General features: G+C 50.1%; 7 protein-coding genes across 7 annotated transcripts; 4 read left to right on the top strand and 3 right to left on the bottom strand.

The window, feature by feature from the left end:
* Positions 1–1100: 1100 nt before the first annotated feature.
* Positions 1101–2723, top strand: JN550_000702 (uncharacterized protein; the record flags this gene model as incomplete). Its single annotated transcript, XM_049318827.1, has 1 exon — positions 1101–2723. The coding sequence occupies one exon, from the start codon at positions 1101–1103 to the stop codon at positions 2721–2723; it is 1623 nt and encodes a 540-aa protein (XP_049177991.1).
* A 220-nt stretch (positions 2724–2943) lies between these two features.
* Positions 2944–3810, bottom strand: JN550_000701 (uncharacterized protein; the record flags this gene model as incomplete). The annotated part of the gene is made up of 1 exon (XM_049318816.1): positions 2944–3810. One exon carries the CDS (start codon positions 3808–3810, stop codon positions 2944–2946), a length of 867 nt encoding a protein of 288 aa, XP_049177990.1.
* Positions 3811–4592: 782 nt separating this feature from the next.
* Positions 4593–5612, top strand: JN550_000700 (uncharacterized protein; the record flags this gene model as incomplete). The annotated part of the gene is made up of 3 exons (XM_049318805.1): positions 4593–4632; positions 4730–5332; positions 5566–5612. 3 exons carry the CDS (start codon positions 4593–4595, stop codon positions 5610–5612), a joined length of 690 nt encoding a protein of 229 aa, XP_049177989.1.
* Positions 5613–7492: 1880 nt separating this feature from the next.
* Positions 7493–7801, top strand: JN550_000699 (uncharacterized protein; the record flags this gene model as incomplete). The annotated part of the gene is made up of 1 exon (XM_049318794.1): positions 7493–7801. The coding sequence occupies one exon, from the start codon at positions 7493–7495 to the stop codon at positions 7799–7801; it is 309 nt and encodes a 102-aa protein (XP_049177988.1).
* Positions 7802–8493: 692 nt separating this feature from the next.
* Positions 8494–10008, bottom strand: JN550_000698 (uncharacterized protein; the record flags this gene model as incomplete). Its single annotated transcript, XM_049318784.1, has 1 exon — positions 8494–10008. One exon carries the CDS (start codon positions 10006–10008, stop codon positions 8494–8496), a length of 1515 nt encoding a protein of 504 aa, XP_049177987.1.
* Positions 10009–12266: 2258 nt separating this feature from the next.
* JN550_000697 (uncharacterized protein) lies at positions 12267–12639 on the top strand (the record flags this gene model as incomplete). The annotated part of the gene is made up of 2 exons (XM_049318773.1): positions 12267–12474; positions 12536–12639. 2 exons carry the CDS (start codon positions 12267–12269, stop codon positions 12637–12639), a joined length of 312 nt encoding a protein of 103 aa, XP_049177986.1.
* A 337-nt stretch (positions 12640–12976) lies between these two features.
* Positions 12977–14423, bottom strand: JN550_000696 (uncharacterized protein; the record flags this gene model as incomplete). Its single annotated transcript, XM_049318762.1, has 5 exons — positions 12977–13128; positions 13178–13951; positions 14029–14145; positions 14190–14237; positions 14291–14423. The coding sequence occupies 5 exons, from the start codon at positions 14421–14423 to the stop codon at positions 12977–12979; spliced, it is 1224 nt and encodes a 407-aa protein (XP_049177985.1).
* Between the last annotated feature and the right edge of the window lie 268 nt (positions 14424–14691).

Genomic DNA, 14691 nt, shown 5'->3' with positions numbered 1-14691 from the left:
GCCCCACCGCTGGCAGTTGGTTGACACCTAGGATGGCACAGACCACAAACACCTCCAGCGGTGTTGCGATGCGGCTCAACAGCCTGGCCCCATGTACAACGCCAAAGTCCCGGCATGGTATTACTTGCTTAAGTGGAGGAATGATCAGATATCAAGCCAAGGAGGCAAAGCTAGCTTTCTCTTTGGATCAAGTTGTTTGCGGAACTAACCAATTTCTGTTGCGCCTGATCCGGTTATTCTTCCATCTGAACTCGGCCTGGGCCCGTTGGGACACCGGGCGCTAGCATTAGTCGCGGGGAGCCAGGGGACTGAACTCCTTAAATTTCTCTCGGGTTGATGAAGGCGAGGGAAACATCCCAGCGACCTCGTGAAGCCCCGACTCTCAGGTAGATGAAAGCGACATGCAAACCCTGGTGTGATCAGCCCAAACGGTGCAGTATGGCCGCCGCTTACCGAGGAGGCTCAAGCCCACCGTTCGCCTATCGACTTGGGTCTTCGATCCCCAGGATTTTGGCCGCGTCCAACACCGCTCAACATTCCTGGATGCCAGCTTGCCTACATAGGACGGCGCAACACATGTACAGAGTAGTGGGGGGCTGCCCTCACCATTCTTCTCCCCCTTCAGCCAGAGTTCTCTGCAACGATACTTTGCGATTTTGATTACAGCGATCGTCGACGTTGTTTATCCGCGGGCTGAACCGTGAAACACTGAAACCAGGAACTCTCGCCATTCGCCAGGGAGCAAATCCCTGTCCATAATCTTACCCACCCACCCACGGAAAAGAAAGTGACTACCACGATGTGTGCAAGGGCACCTTGTGTCTACCTAAGAGATTCCATGCCATCTATGGATACGATGCGTCGATATAACCATTTTCTTTCTTACTACAAGGTCCACTGTCGGATCTGTGGACCTGACGGCAAGGTCCCGGACGTTAAGGCCAAGCATATTTAGTTCCCGGTAAGTACTCACAGCACACTCTTCCCTCTGCCAACTTCTGTTGTTTCTCTATTCAATACGTTCATTCTTTTTCGCAAGCCACTTGTTGGCACATTTTCACTCGTTCCCTTTCCCGCTTTCTTCAAATACATTCCTCATCATGGCTGCCTTCCTTGCTGGTCTATTGGCGACAGCCATCTACATTCTCCCTGTGTCCGCTCAACTGTCTGGTTCAGTTGGGCCGACCACATCTTCATCCGCCAAGGCAGCTGTGAAAGTATGCAATATTATGGACTATGGCGGTAAAGCCAGTGCCACCGCCGATAACGGTGCCGCGATCCAAGCCGCGTGGGATGCTTGCAAGACTGGTGGTCAGGTCTACATTCCGGAAGGCGACTACGGTCTGGGCACTTGGGTGACCCTCAAGAACGGCGCGGGTGTTTCGATCAACCTAGAAGGAACCATTTATCGAACTGGAACAGCCGGAGGCAACATGATCATGATCCGAGACAGCAAGGACTTGGAGTTCTACTCGGCAAACTCCAAGGGTGCCATCCAGGGCTATGGTTACGAGTTCCACAAGAGCAACACCTACGGGCCTCGTATTCTGCGATTCTACAAGTGCACCGACTTCTCCGTTCACGACATTGCTCTTGTTGACTCGCCCGCTTTCCATTTGTCTCTTGATACTTGCACCAACGGCGAACTCTACAACATGATCGTCAGAGGTGGCAACCGTGGTGGTCTCGATGGCATCGACGTCTGGAGCACCAACATTTGGGTTCACGACATCGAGGTTACCAACAAGGATGAGTGCGTAACGGTGAAGAGCCCTTCAGACCATATCTTGGTCGAACAGATCCACTGCAACTGGTCCGGCGGTTGTGCTATGGGATCATTGGGCTCGGGCGTCGCCGTTAGCAATGTCGAATATAGATCTGTCTATACCCATCACGCAAACCAGATGTTTATGATCAAATCTAACGGAGGAGACGGCAAGGTGTCCAATCTGGCTTTCAAGGACTTTATGGGCCACAGCAATGCCTATACCATTGACCTGGATACGGCATGGAGCAGTATGGATCCGGTGGCTGGTGATGGTATTTCATATTCCAACATCAGTTTCAGTGGGTGGACTGGAACTGCCTCCAACGGAGTCCAGCGTGGTCCCATCAAGATGAACTGCCCTGCCAAGGTTCCCTGCACGGACATCACAGTCGAGGATTTCTCTGTTTGGACCGAGACGGGCAACAAAGTTCTGTACGGTTGTCAGAACGCGTACGGATCAGGTGCTTGCCTCAATGAAGGCAGCTCCCACACTGCGTATACCACTACTCAGACCATCACCGCATCTTCTGGTGGCTCCTACTCCACGATGGCTTCTGAGCTTACTGCTGGACTCGGCTTGAGTACTTCGATTCCCGTCCCAAACATGCCAGCCTCCTTCTTCCCTGGTAAGCAGCCCATCAGTGCCATCCTTGGCGCTTCTGCATCCGTCGGCAACAAGGCTGCGGATGCGATTAAGACGTCCAATGTCGCGGCTGCTGCTTCCACACCTGCTACGAGCACTCAGTCAAGCCTTGCGTCCATTGTCAAACCCGCTACTTCGAGTAGAACTTCTTCTCCAGTGGTCAAGGCCACACCGTTGTCGACGGCAGCAGGCACCCCATCTTCCGTTAGCAAAGCTCCGAGCGTGCCAGCAGCTTCATCCGCTGCAACTGCCAGCTCGTCTACCCGCTCCAGCTGCGGGAGAAAGCGCCCCCAGAGCCTCAGAATGGCTTAAACGCTCCATAGCCACAGATTTCTTGTACATACTTTCAGCAGTCCTTACTACGTTATAGTTCTTAGGACAACACAATATATAAAGTTGACGAACGACGATCAGCTTCACAGGGATTTTAGTTTAGCTGATGTTGTTATCATTCTTGTAGCGCGGCTATTCTTTTCGGTTCTTCAGGAACCAGTGGCTTAGAAGGTAGGAATGAACCTTGACGTAAATCAACTCATGAACGCTTGATCTTGATCAGTCCATTTCCCTTGATCATCTCTCCGTCCATCATGTCCTCCCAGCCAAGCCAACTCAGGAACCACGCCAACAGCGCCAGACCTCCGGCCCAGATCACACTCCTCACTCGGGGCCGGAGCAGCTCATCGACTACCTTCCGCGCATATTCGTCCGCCTCCACAAACCCACCCCTATCCAACATCCCACGCTCCTCCACCCACCCCCTAACAGGCTCATACAGACTGCCGTCTGGTAGGCGCAGCGGGCCGGTGGCATTGGCGAACAGATCCGACCGTACACTGCCCGTCTTCAGTGTGACAACCTTGACGCCCAGCGGCGCCAGCTCGCGGCGCATGGTCCTCCCCAGCGCCTCGACAGCCGCCTTTGACGCGTTGTACGCTGAGAAAAACGGCGGGCAGAAGACCTCATTCACGCTGCCCAGGTTGGCCACAATGCTACGCTGCGCACCGTCGTCAGTCGACGCTGCAACGTCAGCCATGAGCAGCGGCAAGAACGCCTGCGTCACAGCGACTACGCCTAGAACATTGACGTTGAAAACGCGACGCACATCTGCGAGAGACGTGTCGGCGAAGGGCATGATGTGCATCACGCCGGCGTTGTTGATCAGGATGTCGAGCTTCCCGTCGGCGAGTCGGGCGACTTGGGATGCGGCGTTCTCGATGGACGACTCCAACGTCACGTCCATGGGCACCGTATCCATTCCCATATCCTTGAGCGGTGCAAGCAGAGACTCGTTGAGTCCCGATGCAATCACACGATGACCGCGAAGCTGGAACTCAGTTGCTAGAGCTCGGCCAATGCCCCTGGGGCCACATCCCGTGATCAAGACTGTCTTCGGCGGCATGGTAGGCGACTTTCCATTGAATTACACGGAGAATAGTGTTTTGACGCTTGGGGATCAGACTTCCCATCCATGTATCGCATCCGTCTGGCTCGAGCCTTGCTGCATCATGAATGGACAGCACTCAGCAGTGGTGTTGAGGTATGGTGGCTGGTATCAACCCCTGCTGTCGATGTAAGCCCTATGCCCACTTCAGGATTTGAATCCTCTGGCTAGCTGATAAATGAAATCAATTAAACTTGATTACTTTCGAAAAATGGGACAGCGGAATGTCCTTGTCATGAGTGTTCTACCATGATATGCGATGATTGAATTTCGAGGCCTAAGAGAGTCTCGGGGTGCTATTCTCGCGGCCTGTGGTACAGTTCAAGTGAGACCAAACTTCACCCAAAGTCAGAGCTAGTTAGCGGCTCAAAGGTAGATTTATCTAGCGACTGCTGACCCCCGCATCAAGAAGAGTCGCGCATTTTCTGCACAACTTCAAGCAAACGATGAAGCAGTAAGCATATCAGTTGCGGTGGTCGGCAGAAGATGGCGCCAGCACCATCGGAGCTCGGCAAGTGCCGCGGTAGATACTCCGCCGAAGATAGAGCTGCAGGCATACTGGTGATAAGGTCCGTACGGAGGCAGGGGTGCTGCATCCCGGAATTACCGCAAGCGACGATATAAAGTACACTTTTCTACAGAGCCACCCCGCATTGTGCGAGCAGCCCTTGCGCTGTAATCACTCGCGTTGCGAAGGTATCATAATTGAGAGTTTTGACCATGTTCCAACACATTCCACTATGGCTCCTGGGCTTGGCAAGTACTATCGAGGGCGTGCCGGTGAGCTAGTCCAGTCTCTGATCCGTGGATGCACACAAAGGAACAGCACTGATCCAGGAGCAGTTTTCAAGTAGGATTCACAAACACACAGCACTAGTGATTGTTGATGTCCAGAACGATTTCATCACAGGCTCTCTGGGCAGTCCGAGGGCCCCAAAGATCCTACCCAAGATCTATCAGCTCCTAGACAGCCATGAGTGGCCATTCATAGTTGCCTCTCAAGACTGGCATCCAATCGACCACGTATCGTTCGCTGCTACGCACCCGGGCGCAGGCGACTCAATCAATATCACGTTCCTTGACACCAATAGTAAGATCGAAACACAGGCCTTGTATCCAAATCACTGTGTGCCTGAGACCTGGGGAGCCGAGATTGAAACTGGCGTGCAAACGCGCCTGCATTACCTGGAAGGCTTCCGGACGCCTGTGAACTACATCAAGAAAGCACAGAACCATTCCGTGGATTCGTACTCCGCATTTGGCGACAACCAATACCACCAGTTTACGACGCTGCATTCTGAGCTACTGCTTCACAGTATCGAGACGATCGTGGTCACGGGTCTGATCACAAACGCCTGCGTTCGGGGCACGTCTATTGATGGTATCAAATTCGGATTCGAGGTGATTCTGATCGAGGACGCAACGGAGACGACGTCGGATGAGGCAAAAGCGAGCGCAATCGCCGAACTGGAAGGTTGGGGTGAGTGCCTATGTACTGACCTATTCTGTAAATATAGTCTGGCGAAACTAATAAAGTTCCAGGTGTTCAGGTAATGAACCTGACGACATGGGAATCGTTGAATCCCACTTCTGCAAGGGGGAAAGGCCGGTGGGAGTTATGAACGACTGCTCGGACCGTTTCGTGCGGACAATGTCCATGCTGTCGCTTCGGTGGCAGTTATTGTCGCATAGCTGACTGAATTATGATGAAAGCTGTTTCCAAATATCTTCTAGCTATTCCCATTGAAACGCTTATCTGAAGCTGCAGACCCAATACATAGAGATTTTAATTATTATGGAGAAGACGTGAAGTTCGCACCTGATAGAACATGGTAATTTGGGCTAAGACAAGGTTGAATGCCAATGCGTTGGAAACCGCTGACTCAATGATGGATTTCAGAGGAATAATACTCGGAGAGTTTTGCAACAAGTGACCACAGTCTAGCTATCAGTCGGTAACGTTACGAAGCTATGAAAGATAAGTAGCAGATAATAATTTCACTACGGCAACACAGCCTTGACAGCTTTCAATGCTTTGTTTATCGCGAAATTTCCTTTCATTGAGCCTGCTTCTTACAGTCCGATGATCGTTGTGACGCAGATACTTAGGGTTAAGCCTGTGGGGACTCGAAGCCACCTGACGTGACTTGTAGATAGCCGTAAATAGCTGATCAGCAAAGAATGAAACGTATCCCACTAAATTCAAGAAGACATTTAGATTAACCTTGATATGTGTCTTCTTGTTCGCTCGATTTGCGGAAAAGAGGGAGAGTAGAATGTAGGGCGGGAAAGAAAAAAGGGGCTGGTTGCCTCACGCTTGTGCATACAGCACAGCCTTGGCCACGATATCTGCTATGCAGCCGACGTTTCGCGCGCTCCCTATGAAGTCATCAGCGCTGCAATTGAATGGAGCTGCTCGGATCCATGACCATCATACCATTCATGTCCAAGGCTTGCGCCGCTGGTAGACGCCGTCAGATTGGGCTTTGCTCATCAACGACCATCAACACTCGGAACGCCATAGTATGCATCCCATGGTTCAGTTAGATCGCGGGTACATGCACCCATACGTCATAATCAAAGCAAGTGCTTTGGGCTGCCGCATAATGAAAGCCCCGAGCGTGCCCGTGACTGGTAAGCCGACTTGCCGAACGCATACTCCACAAGTACTTGCAGCTTTTAGCAAGACACCATGTCCAGCCACAGCCATGCAGCTAATAGAGAAGATACCCGTTCTTGCGTCCGCACTCGCTTGGTCATTCATATGGTTCATTTGTTTGGCCACTGACTATTCTGGCTATCACCTCCTTAAGTAATATAGATACAAAACCGGCTTGACCGACCAGGTGACAAGAGAGACTGCACCATTTACAGTCAATACCGTTCAAACCTGAATTCTGTGTACGCGTACAAGTATCCTGGTATCACTTCCACTCTGCCCGATTAGTGTGCGGCTACACGAGTCATCATATCAGACGAGCCCGGAGAACTCGTGGGGTGAAGCCTAACTTGCTGCACGATCCTTGCCAGCCAGCGATAGGGGTCCTCGACCATGGTACGCCGGCAGCTAGCCGCGCGATTAGAGAGATGAGATGGATACCCTGGAGATCACGGCATGCACTTAGCTTCCTGATCATCCCTCTTCTCTCAAAATCCTATCGGTAGCTGATAGGACCTTTGACGTCGCCGGTGGGTAGAGCGAGCCTAGACTGCATATCAACGGCTTTGTGGGATCCACTTTACCCCATGCCAGGATTGTCCCGATCCCTTGGAGCAATCAATCTATGGCCGCTGATTGGAGGACGGGCAAGACCCTGGCTGTTTCGAACCGGTTTTTTACTTAGCCACATGCACCATCCACACCTCTCGTCAGCCCCCACCAGGGCCACAACTGTCTCGAAACGAAGGGCCCCCTAAATATGATATCATATCACTAATAACGTCATAGCATGTGGCTGTTTGGCTGTCATATGGCAGAGCCTTGTCAATATATAAGACATTGAGAAAGCGCCGAGGGGATGGAGAGTTTCCTCTAGCAGAATCATCAAACTTCAACCATCAAGAAGTGTAAATCCTCAAGCCCACCAATCAACTCTACACTAAGCCCCCCAAATAAACCCACAAACACTACCTCATCAAAATGTCGAACAACAACGGTGGTCTCCTCGGCGGTGTCTTGGGCGGCGTTGACAACGTCCTCACCGGAGGCGAGCAAGCAAAGGGCCAGGGCGGTCTCCTCGGAGGAGTCACTGGTGCCGTCGGCAACACAACCCAGGGCCTCGGCAAGGGCTTGAACCAAACTACTCAGGGCCTGGGTAACGCCGTTGGTCAAACAACAGAAGGAGTCGGCCGAACTGTCGGCGGTGTAGGCAACCAGGTTGGCAGTACGGTGGGCGGAGTTACGGGAGGCCAGCAACAGGACAAGGGCTTCAAGAGCTACGGGATCTAAATCGACTGTATGAATATGGTATAATGGCTGGGACGGACTGATGAAGAACATGAACACTTTATGTGGAACGGCGACCAAATTTCGGTCAGTGTATAACGACTTATAGTATTGATAATTAAAGACCAATTATCTTCCCATATGACCTGATTGTGTGAATCAGATAGTGTAATCGTAAACCTCGCGGGTTGGGACGTAAATATCCTCGCTATGCCCCCCCCCAAAAATGGCCGCGACAAGGATTCTCCTTGGAGCTGTATCGTTGCTGCATATTGGCCCTCGGCCACAGCTTTCCGTGCATGACCTAGCCAAGATGTCCAGAGCATCCTATTACAGCCTGCAGAGTCTGAAAACCTGCCCAAGGTGTGACGAGGGCTATAACAAACGAAATTTGCGAAACCCCATTCCCCCGCTCTTTCTTTACAAATATGGCGTCGTTTACGGTCAGGAACCTCGATCATAAGAAAGAGGTAAAGTCTCTATGCACTAGGCTCAAGCGACATCATGCCCCGCCTGAGGCTTTGCTGCCATGCTCCGCACCTTCAACCTGCACTAAGCGTACTTATGTGTCACGGCAAGATTGTGATCAAACCCAGTGACTATGTATATCGTGAGATTTCCGAAACCTTCGTCCCTTTCTCCAGACTTGTTACCCTCTATACTTCAAAGTCTATAGCGTCATACCTACTCTATTTTTAATCCATTTTCTCTTGAGGTCGTCGTCCAAAGAACGGCTGCATGTGTATAGGTACTGGTGCAGGTAGAACGTCACCCTTTCGATTTGCCTCAAACAATGTTAATGCTTGGAGCAGTTTCGTTGAGAACATGTCCTGACTATCGTCGTCGGGTACTGCAGCTTTGAGGTGATTTATTCCACGCTTTCCTGGGTTGGCCCACCAATCTTTCGTCTCTATCCACTCATCAGAGCACCAATTGCGGACCTGAGAGTAGATAACGTTCAGGTGATGTTGTTGGATCCAAGATTCCAACGATGCCGAGCCTTCCCTGGTATCCAAATTCAGCAGGCGGTTGACGATTGCGGTAGTAAGTGCCAGGCATAAAGTGAGCCAGGACGACCATTGTCCGACCGCCCGGAAAGTCTCTGATTCGGGGACATCCTTGAGCCATCCTTCGTGGCTAGTTGTCATTTGCAAAAATACCGGCATCCATAGCACATGACCCAACATGACAATCGCATAAAATGACATGGCGATATACTTTGCAGCTTGGTATCTCGCCTGGGTTATACGGGTTTCCTTGAATGACAGATCTTCTATCTTTAAAGTTCGAATTTTAAAGTATCCGCATAGTACACGGGTGGTGAATCGCAATGGAAAGTCCAGAATGTTCAAGGCGGGCACGCACTGTAGCAAAAACCAACGAACCTGCAGAAGACGTACCAGTACTGTTGCAAGAACTGGACCTGATCTACTGAAGTCGGAAGTTTGATAGACAACTCGTTTTGAAAGTAGCCGCAGGAAAACGTCGTTTCTAGAAGAGCGACGATCAACAAGGGTTGCTTGTAGAACTGGGGCCATTAACAAGGAAACCTTGATACTTTCGAGAAGCATATAACCGGCAACCGCCCCCGGCCTTTCAGGGCTTGGCATTGAAATGACGTCGCTGTCAGCGCTGAGTTGGAGGAGTGACGCGTTGGTAATGGTGGTGTAGCCCCAAAGTACGGGGCTCATAGAATCTCCAGAGATTCCCCGGAACATTGTAGGCATGCGCATATCAGCACAAGGGTCATGCCAGGATCCGTCTTCGTTCCGATAGGATAATACAAGCGAGCTAGATGCCTTGGAAATGAGCCTCGGCGTGTTGAATGCTAATGCCATGTGGCTGGCACCGAGCAATAAGAACCAGCCGTTGACAAGTAGAGCGAGGCTTTTGTTGAATAGGCGTGGGCAGATGAGCGCGCATATTATAGATATGTGGAGAGCCCGTGTGATGATGGCGTCAACAACAAAAATGTCTCCATCACATTGGACCTCTCCCTGGAATGCCAGTATGAATCCGTGGACGGCTGCTGTAGTTGAGTACGTAACGGCGAACCCAAAAGCTGACGCTGCCAACCATCCGTGCGTTTGGCCCAGCAGTGCAAATGCCAAAGCGACCCAGAAAAGTGTCCTTTGGTAAATGGTGTAGTTTCCGCTGATCGGGTAGACACAAAAGACTTGCTTAACCTCAACATCCATCAGTGGATCCATAGTGAAGAAAATTTCGGTCGCGCAGAAGTACCATGCGGACTTGCATAGTCGGAAGATGTTGTCAGTCAAGGTCGATAAAGCGTTGAACAGGGGCGGTGATATCTCAGCTTAGGCAAACACTGCTATGCACAGCCACCACATTCGTAATCACCGTCAGCACCCTTCCACAGCCCCACAACCATCTCGCCGGCTCTCTGTCAAAGTGACCCCGACACTAGACTTATGTAACTTGTACATAACGGGCGAATATGCTAATGGCACTGAGAATAGTTCAGCCTCGGGCTTACGCGCACAGTTGGGGTTTAAAGTTAAATGCAACTAAACCTCGTGCTAAACACTTCGTCTTCTCTGAAATGAATCTCGGTGGGCTATACTTCTTTCGGCTTCTGTAGGAACCAGCTCCTGTCTCTTTATCGTGCAGATAGCTGTTCGCCAGATCCTCAGATATTTCTCGCTACAGCCTTGGTTCCTTCCTCAACCCGCATTTCTCCATTGCCATCTTTCAGGTTTCTTACGACCATACACCATAGCGTTGTTTCACACTGTTGTAACGCTCCAGATAATTGAAATCTTGAGTGTTCACTAAAACTTGATTTTGCATCGTCAAGGCTCAAGCAGTATTCTATGCCGCTTCTGTAAATGTATTCCAAAACGTCGCCACTCGCTAGAAGTGCAAAGTACGGTTGCAGCACATATTGCACTGCGCGTCAGTGCCGGTTCCCGTGCATCCAACCACCATCCCATCAACATGAGAATCGAAGTCATTAATAATAAAGCTTCTAGAACTCGCGTAGAGGTCGGAACCTGAGCCAGGCGTCGAGATCCGTATTGGGCGATCGCGATGACATGATAGGCCCCGAGTGTCCCATTGAAAACAGTGGAAGAAATGCGTGGCCACAAGCGACTATTATCTGGCTTATTACGAAGATCAGGCGGAGAGTGTGTCACCCAAAGGCCGACTTCTTTCCATTGGTAATAAAGAGCGTAGGCATGATGCTGTAAACCTGCATAAACCACAAGGAAGAGGAAAAAGGACTATTAAGGAAGATGATCATAGTGCGCGACAGAATAGCAGTGGAATAGGCCGTACAGGATTGGAAACTCTCATAAACCTGTAAATATATGGACTAGAGCAGCATCGTAGGCTACTCCCATGATCCTTAGACGATAGTTGTAAATGGAGAAAGAAGTGAGCGTAATCCCTTTAGCCGAATGCGGCTCTAAGTTTAGGGACTCGCTAAGTACACCGTAACCGATCTCAAGTGTGTTCACCGTAGCCTAATGGCGAAAGTCTGGCTGGGCTGGTTTATGTTCACAGACTGCAACAAAAAGATAATGTTGAAATGAACCGCTAAATCGAGTATCCGATACAGTCAGCTCGCTCACTACCATCAATTTGATTGCGATGTCAGAGCCGTTGCGCCACGCATGTATACAGAATGCGTTGCTCCAAGCGTCATGCCCCGGATGGAGCGCGCAAAGGGAGGCGTTTCTCAAACCAACATTTCACCAAAGAGAAGAGCGGTAGTAACGTGAAGAAGATTGCCGAATTGCCGAATTCCCGCAGCTACCAAAATACTGTGGACATTTCACAGGTTGTGTGAGATTGGACAATTGGAGGACATTGCATAGGATATACAAGAACCCGTCAGCCAATCCCTACAGGGGGCTTCGGGATAACCTTTTGTAGAGTATGTGAGGTTCGGAAATGCCTCGTTCGACGCCTAATCAATAGGCTATGGTTTACTTGGCGCTTAATGAATCACTGCTACCTAGTTCTTCTGAGAGCTCATTATGCATGTCAGCGTCAGTTTTGACTCAACCAGCCTTGTAAGATTGCCAAGTTCTGTCAGCTGCTTATCTCAAGCAACAGTATGGTGGCTAATGGGATTTGGAAACAAGACCAAGGATGACTTGATGTATTGAACTGCAAGCTGCATCAGAGCAACCCGATGATGTAGTTTGATTCTAGAACCTAGTTGTCAGCGAAGCTACATTTGCCCGAAATAGTCGGCTTGTTAGCTTTGTAATCAATGAAAATAGTAAATCTGCGTCTGACGCCATCCACACTCGCCTAGTATGCACCATTCCGCATGCCATCTTCAATGACACAGCAGTGCAGAATCACTTCAAATGAGAGCTCAGTCTAGAAACTATAAAGTAAGCAATTCGCCCGCTGCAGTTGTGTAGTTGTTATCCAGCAAGCATCAGCCTGATTCACCTCGCTGAAACATTTCCCTGCCAAAAGCCCCATCAAGATGAAGACCACCATCATTATCACCTCCCTGGCAACAATCGCCCAACTTGTTGCTGCGAACGGATCACTCAGGACATGCACTGGTAACGATTGTAGCACGAACTGTGCTATTTCCACTGTCACGCCGCCTGCTAACGGGAGCGGTGGTTGCGTCGCGATTCCCAACACCAAGAGCGTGCAAAGTGTCGCCAGAGACTCTGGTTTCATCTGTAAGTCACACAATTACGTACCTCCGTATTACTCTCCGATACTAACTTTGCCGACCTACAGTCACGGTCTACACTGACAGCAACTGCAACTCGGGAGCCACAGCTGTCAGAAGTGGCTGCGTCCGAGGAAACTGGGCTGCGTACTCATATGACAGGGGCTCCTAAATGACTGACATGACTGTGGGCAAACGGACCAAAACGGAGAAGTGGGAAACTTTTGGAGGGACTGAAAAAAATGAACAGTCCCAGCCACTCATTCAACATTCTTTCGATTCATAGTTAGGCAAGACAGAATTTCAGTGCAATGGTCTCTAGATTCGAAGTACCATATGACTGTCTTCTGCTCTACCAATAAAATTTACTTGACCGGTCACATTTATTAGCCATCTTCAGTTCAAACCAGCAAACTTCCGGTTTCGTCAGAGAAAGGCTAGAGGTGGTGCATGTTTGAAGCCAAGGACAGTACTTGTAATTCAGTCGAAAGCTACACGGCATAGCAACCCTATTCCAATTGAACTTTAGTGCCTCCACCCGGAAGGAGGGCTTTGAACAAGGCAAAGGGCCTTACCCTCCTATCTGTTCCTGGATATGAAGCTGGAGCCAGGTTGATTTGATTGACGGTGAAATAAAGGTAGCCATCTGTTGCAATAGACACTGCCAAAGTCAGCTTTTGTGATCTTAAGTTAACATAGGATTGCCTTACTAGTATCGACCCAGTTTATTCGAGGATCTCGAACGAAAGGGGTAGTTGTCCCGTTCTTGGGGTTGAATAGATTTACAGAGTTTGCCTCATTGTTTCCAACATATATGAACCCGTTTGAGTCGGTCTCGAAACCATCACTTGCACCCTTCTCTCCATGACTCGTCACGCCCTGCTGGGTGAGGAGCTCACTGGTCGGATCCTGTTTTCGCAAAAGCACGGTCGGAACGCTGTACAGATATCGAGAGCCCAATGGACCCCAATATAGCCTTTCGCCATCAGCAGACAGGGCTATCCCATCTGATCCAAGCGGCCAGTATGAGACTGGTCTACTTGCCTGCGCATAATATATCGGCTGGCCCCAAATGAAAGGTAGAAACTGATTTTGTGATCGAACCCACTTTGTGAGCTCGAGATGCCTCCAGCTTTCTCCTGATCCAAGATCAACGATGATGATGGCGTTGCGGCCCTCTGAGCTGCTATCCGTAATGTACGCGATACCTTCGCCAGATTCTGACACATCAGGGCGCAGATCGAACCGAACATCATTGAGATAGCTATCTGGATACGCAACCGTCGATGGAAACAGAATAGTCTTGAAGACCCTGTTTGTGTTGAGATCCACACCAATGAGCTTCGGCCCTCCGAACGACGCATACACGAGGGAGCTTCCATCCGGAGTCAACACACGCCCTGTGTCTAATATCCAAAGGCGGTCGAGGGAATCAATGACTACGGACTGTACGCCTATGAGGTAGTCTTGATAATTGGCCCCAGCTTGTCCGTATCAGTAGAGTGTCTCAGTTTTTAGTGAGTGTACTGACTTGGAGGATGGGTGGTATAATTGATCGCACCTCCAGGGGGGTGGTTCATCCCTAATGATGGATAAGCACTCTCCCCAGTGAGAGATGTGAGCTCCGCTACTGTGAAGACATCGTTTGACCCATTGTAAGTATTTGCCGGATCCAGTCCTGCTTTGTTTAGTCACGATCAATGTTCAAACCGTACTACTGACCTCCCGGAAAGTTTGAGAATTTCCTTCCTGTGCTGGACACCGCAATACCTGCATCATGTCAGTGCTAGACTATCCACGATATGCCCCGGTCTCTCAATCACCTGTGGGCCACTGTCCGTAGTATGCGTGCTCTATCTCCAATTGCGGACCATAAACTCCCGGATCAGAGATGAAGCTGATGTTTCCGGCATTTACAAGTGCCAAGGCGCAAAAGAATACCCAGGGAATATGCATATTCCAATAATTGCTGTAAATATCGCAAAACCTGTCCCTTAGAAATAAAAGGTATCAATGCACAACTTTGAAGAACGAAGTTGGTTGACTCAGCCGTCAAAACGCGGTGAGTTGACCGCCATATTTATCAGAATAGCTTCTCCGCAACAAGTCTGTACAAGGATATGATGAATTAGGTGTGTAGAGATCCCCGATGACGTGTTGCATTGAAGATGGGCTCAACACGGAGATGCATGTGAGGACGGCTGTTGCCCCGCATATGCATTCA

Source organism: Neoarthrinium moseri, assembly GCF_022829205.1.
Source record: "Neoarthrinium moseri strain CBS 164.80 chromosome Unknown scaffold1_Wmoseri_CBS_16480, whole genome shotgun sequence".
Lineage (NCBI taxonomy): Eukaryota > Fungi > Ascomycota > Sordariomycetes > Amphisphaeriales > Apiosporaceae > Neoarthrinium > Neoarthrinium moseri.
Note: the sequence above shows the minus strand (reverse complement) of the source record. Positions and strands in the feature narration are given on the sequence as shown.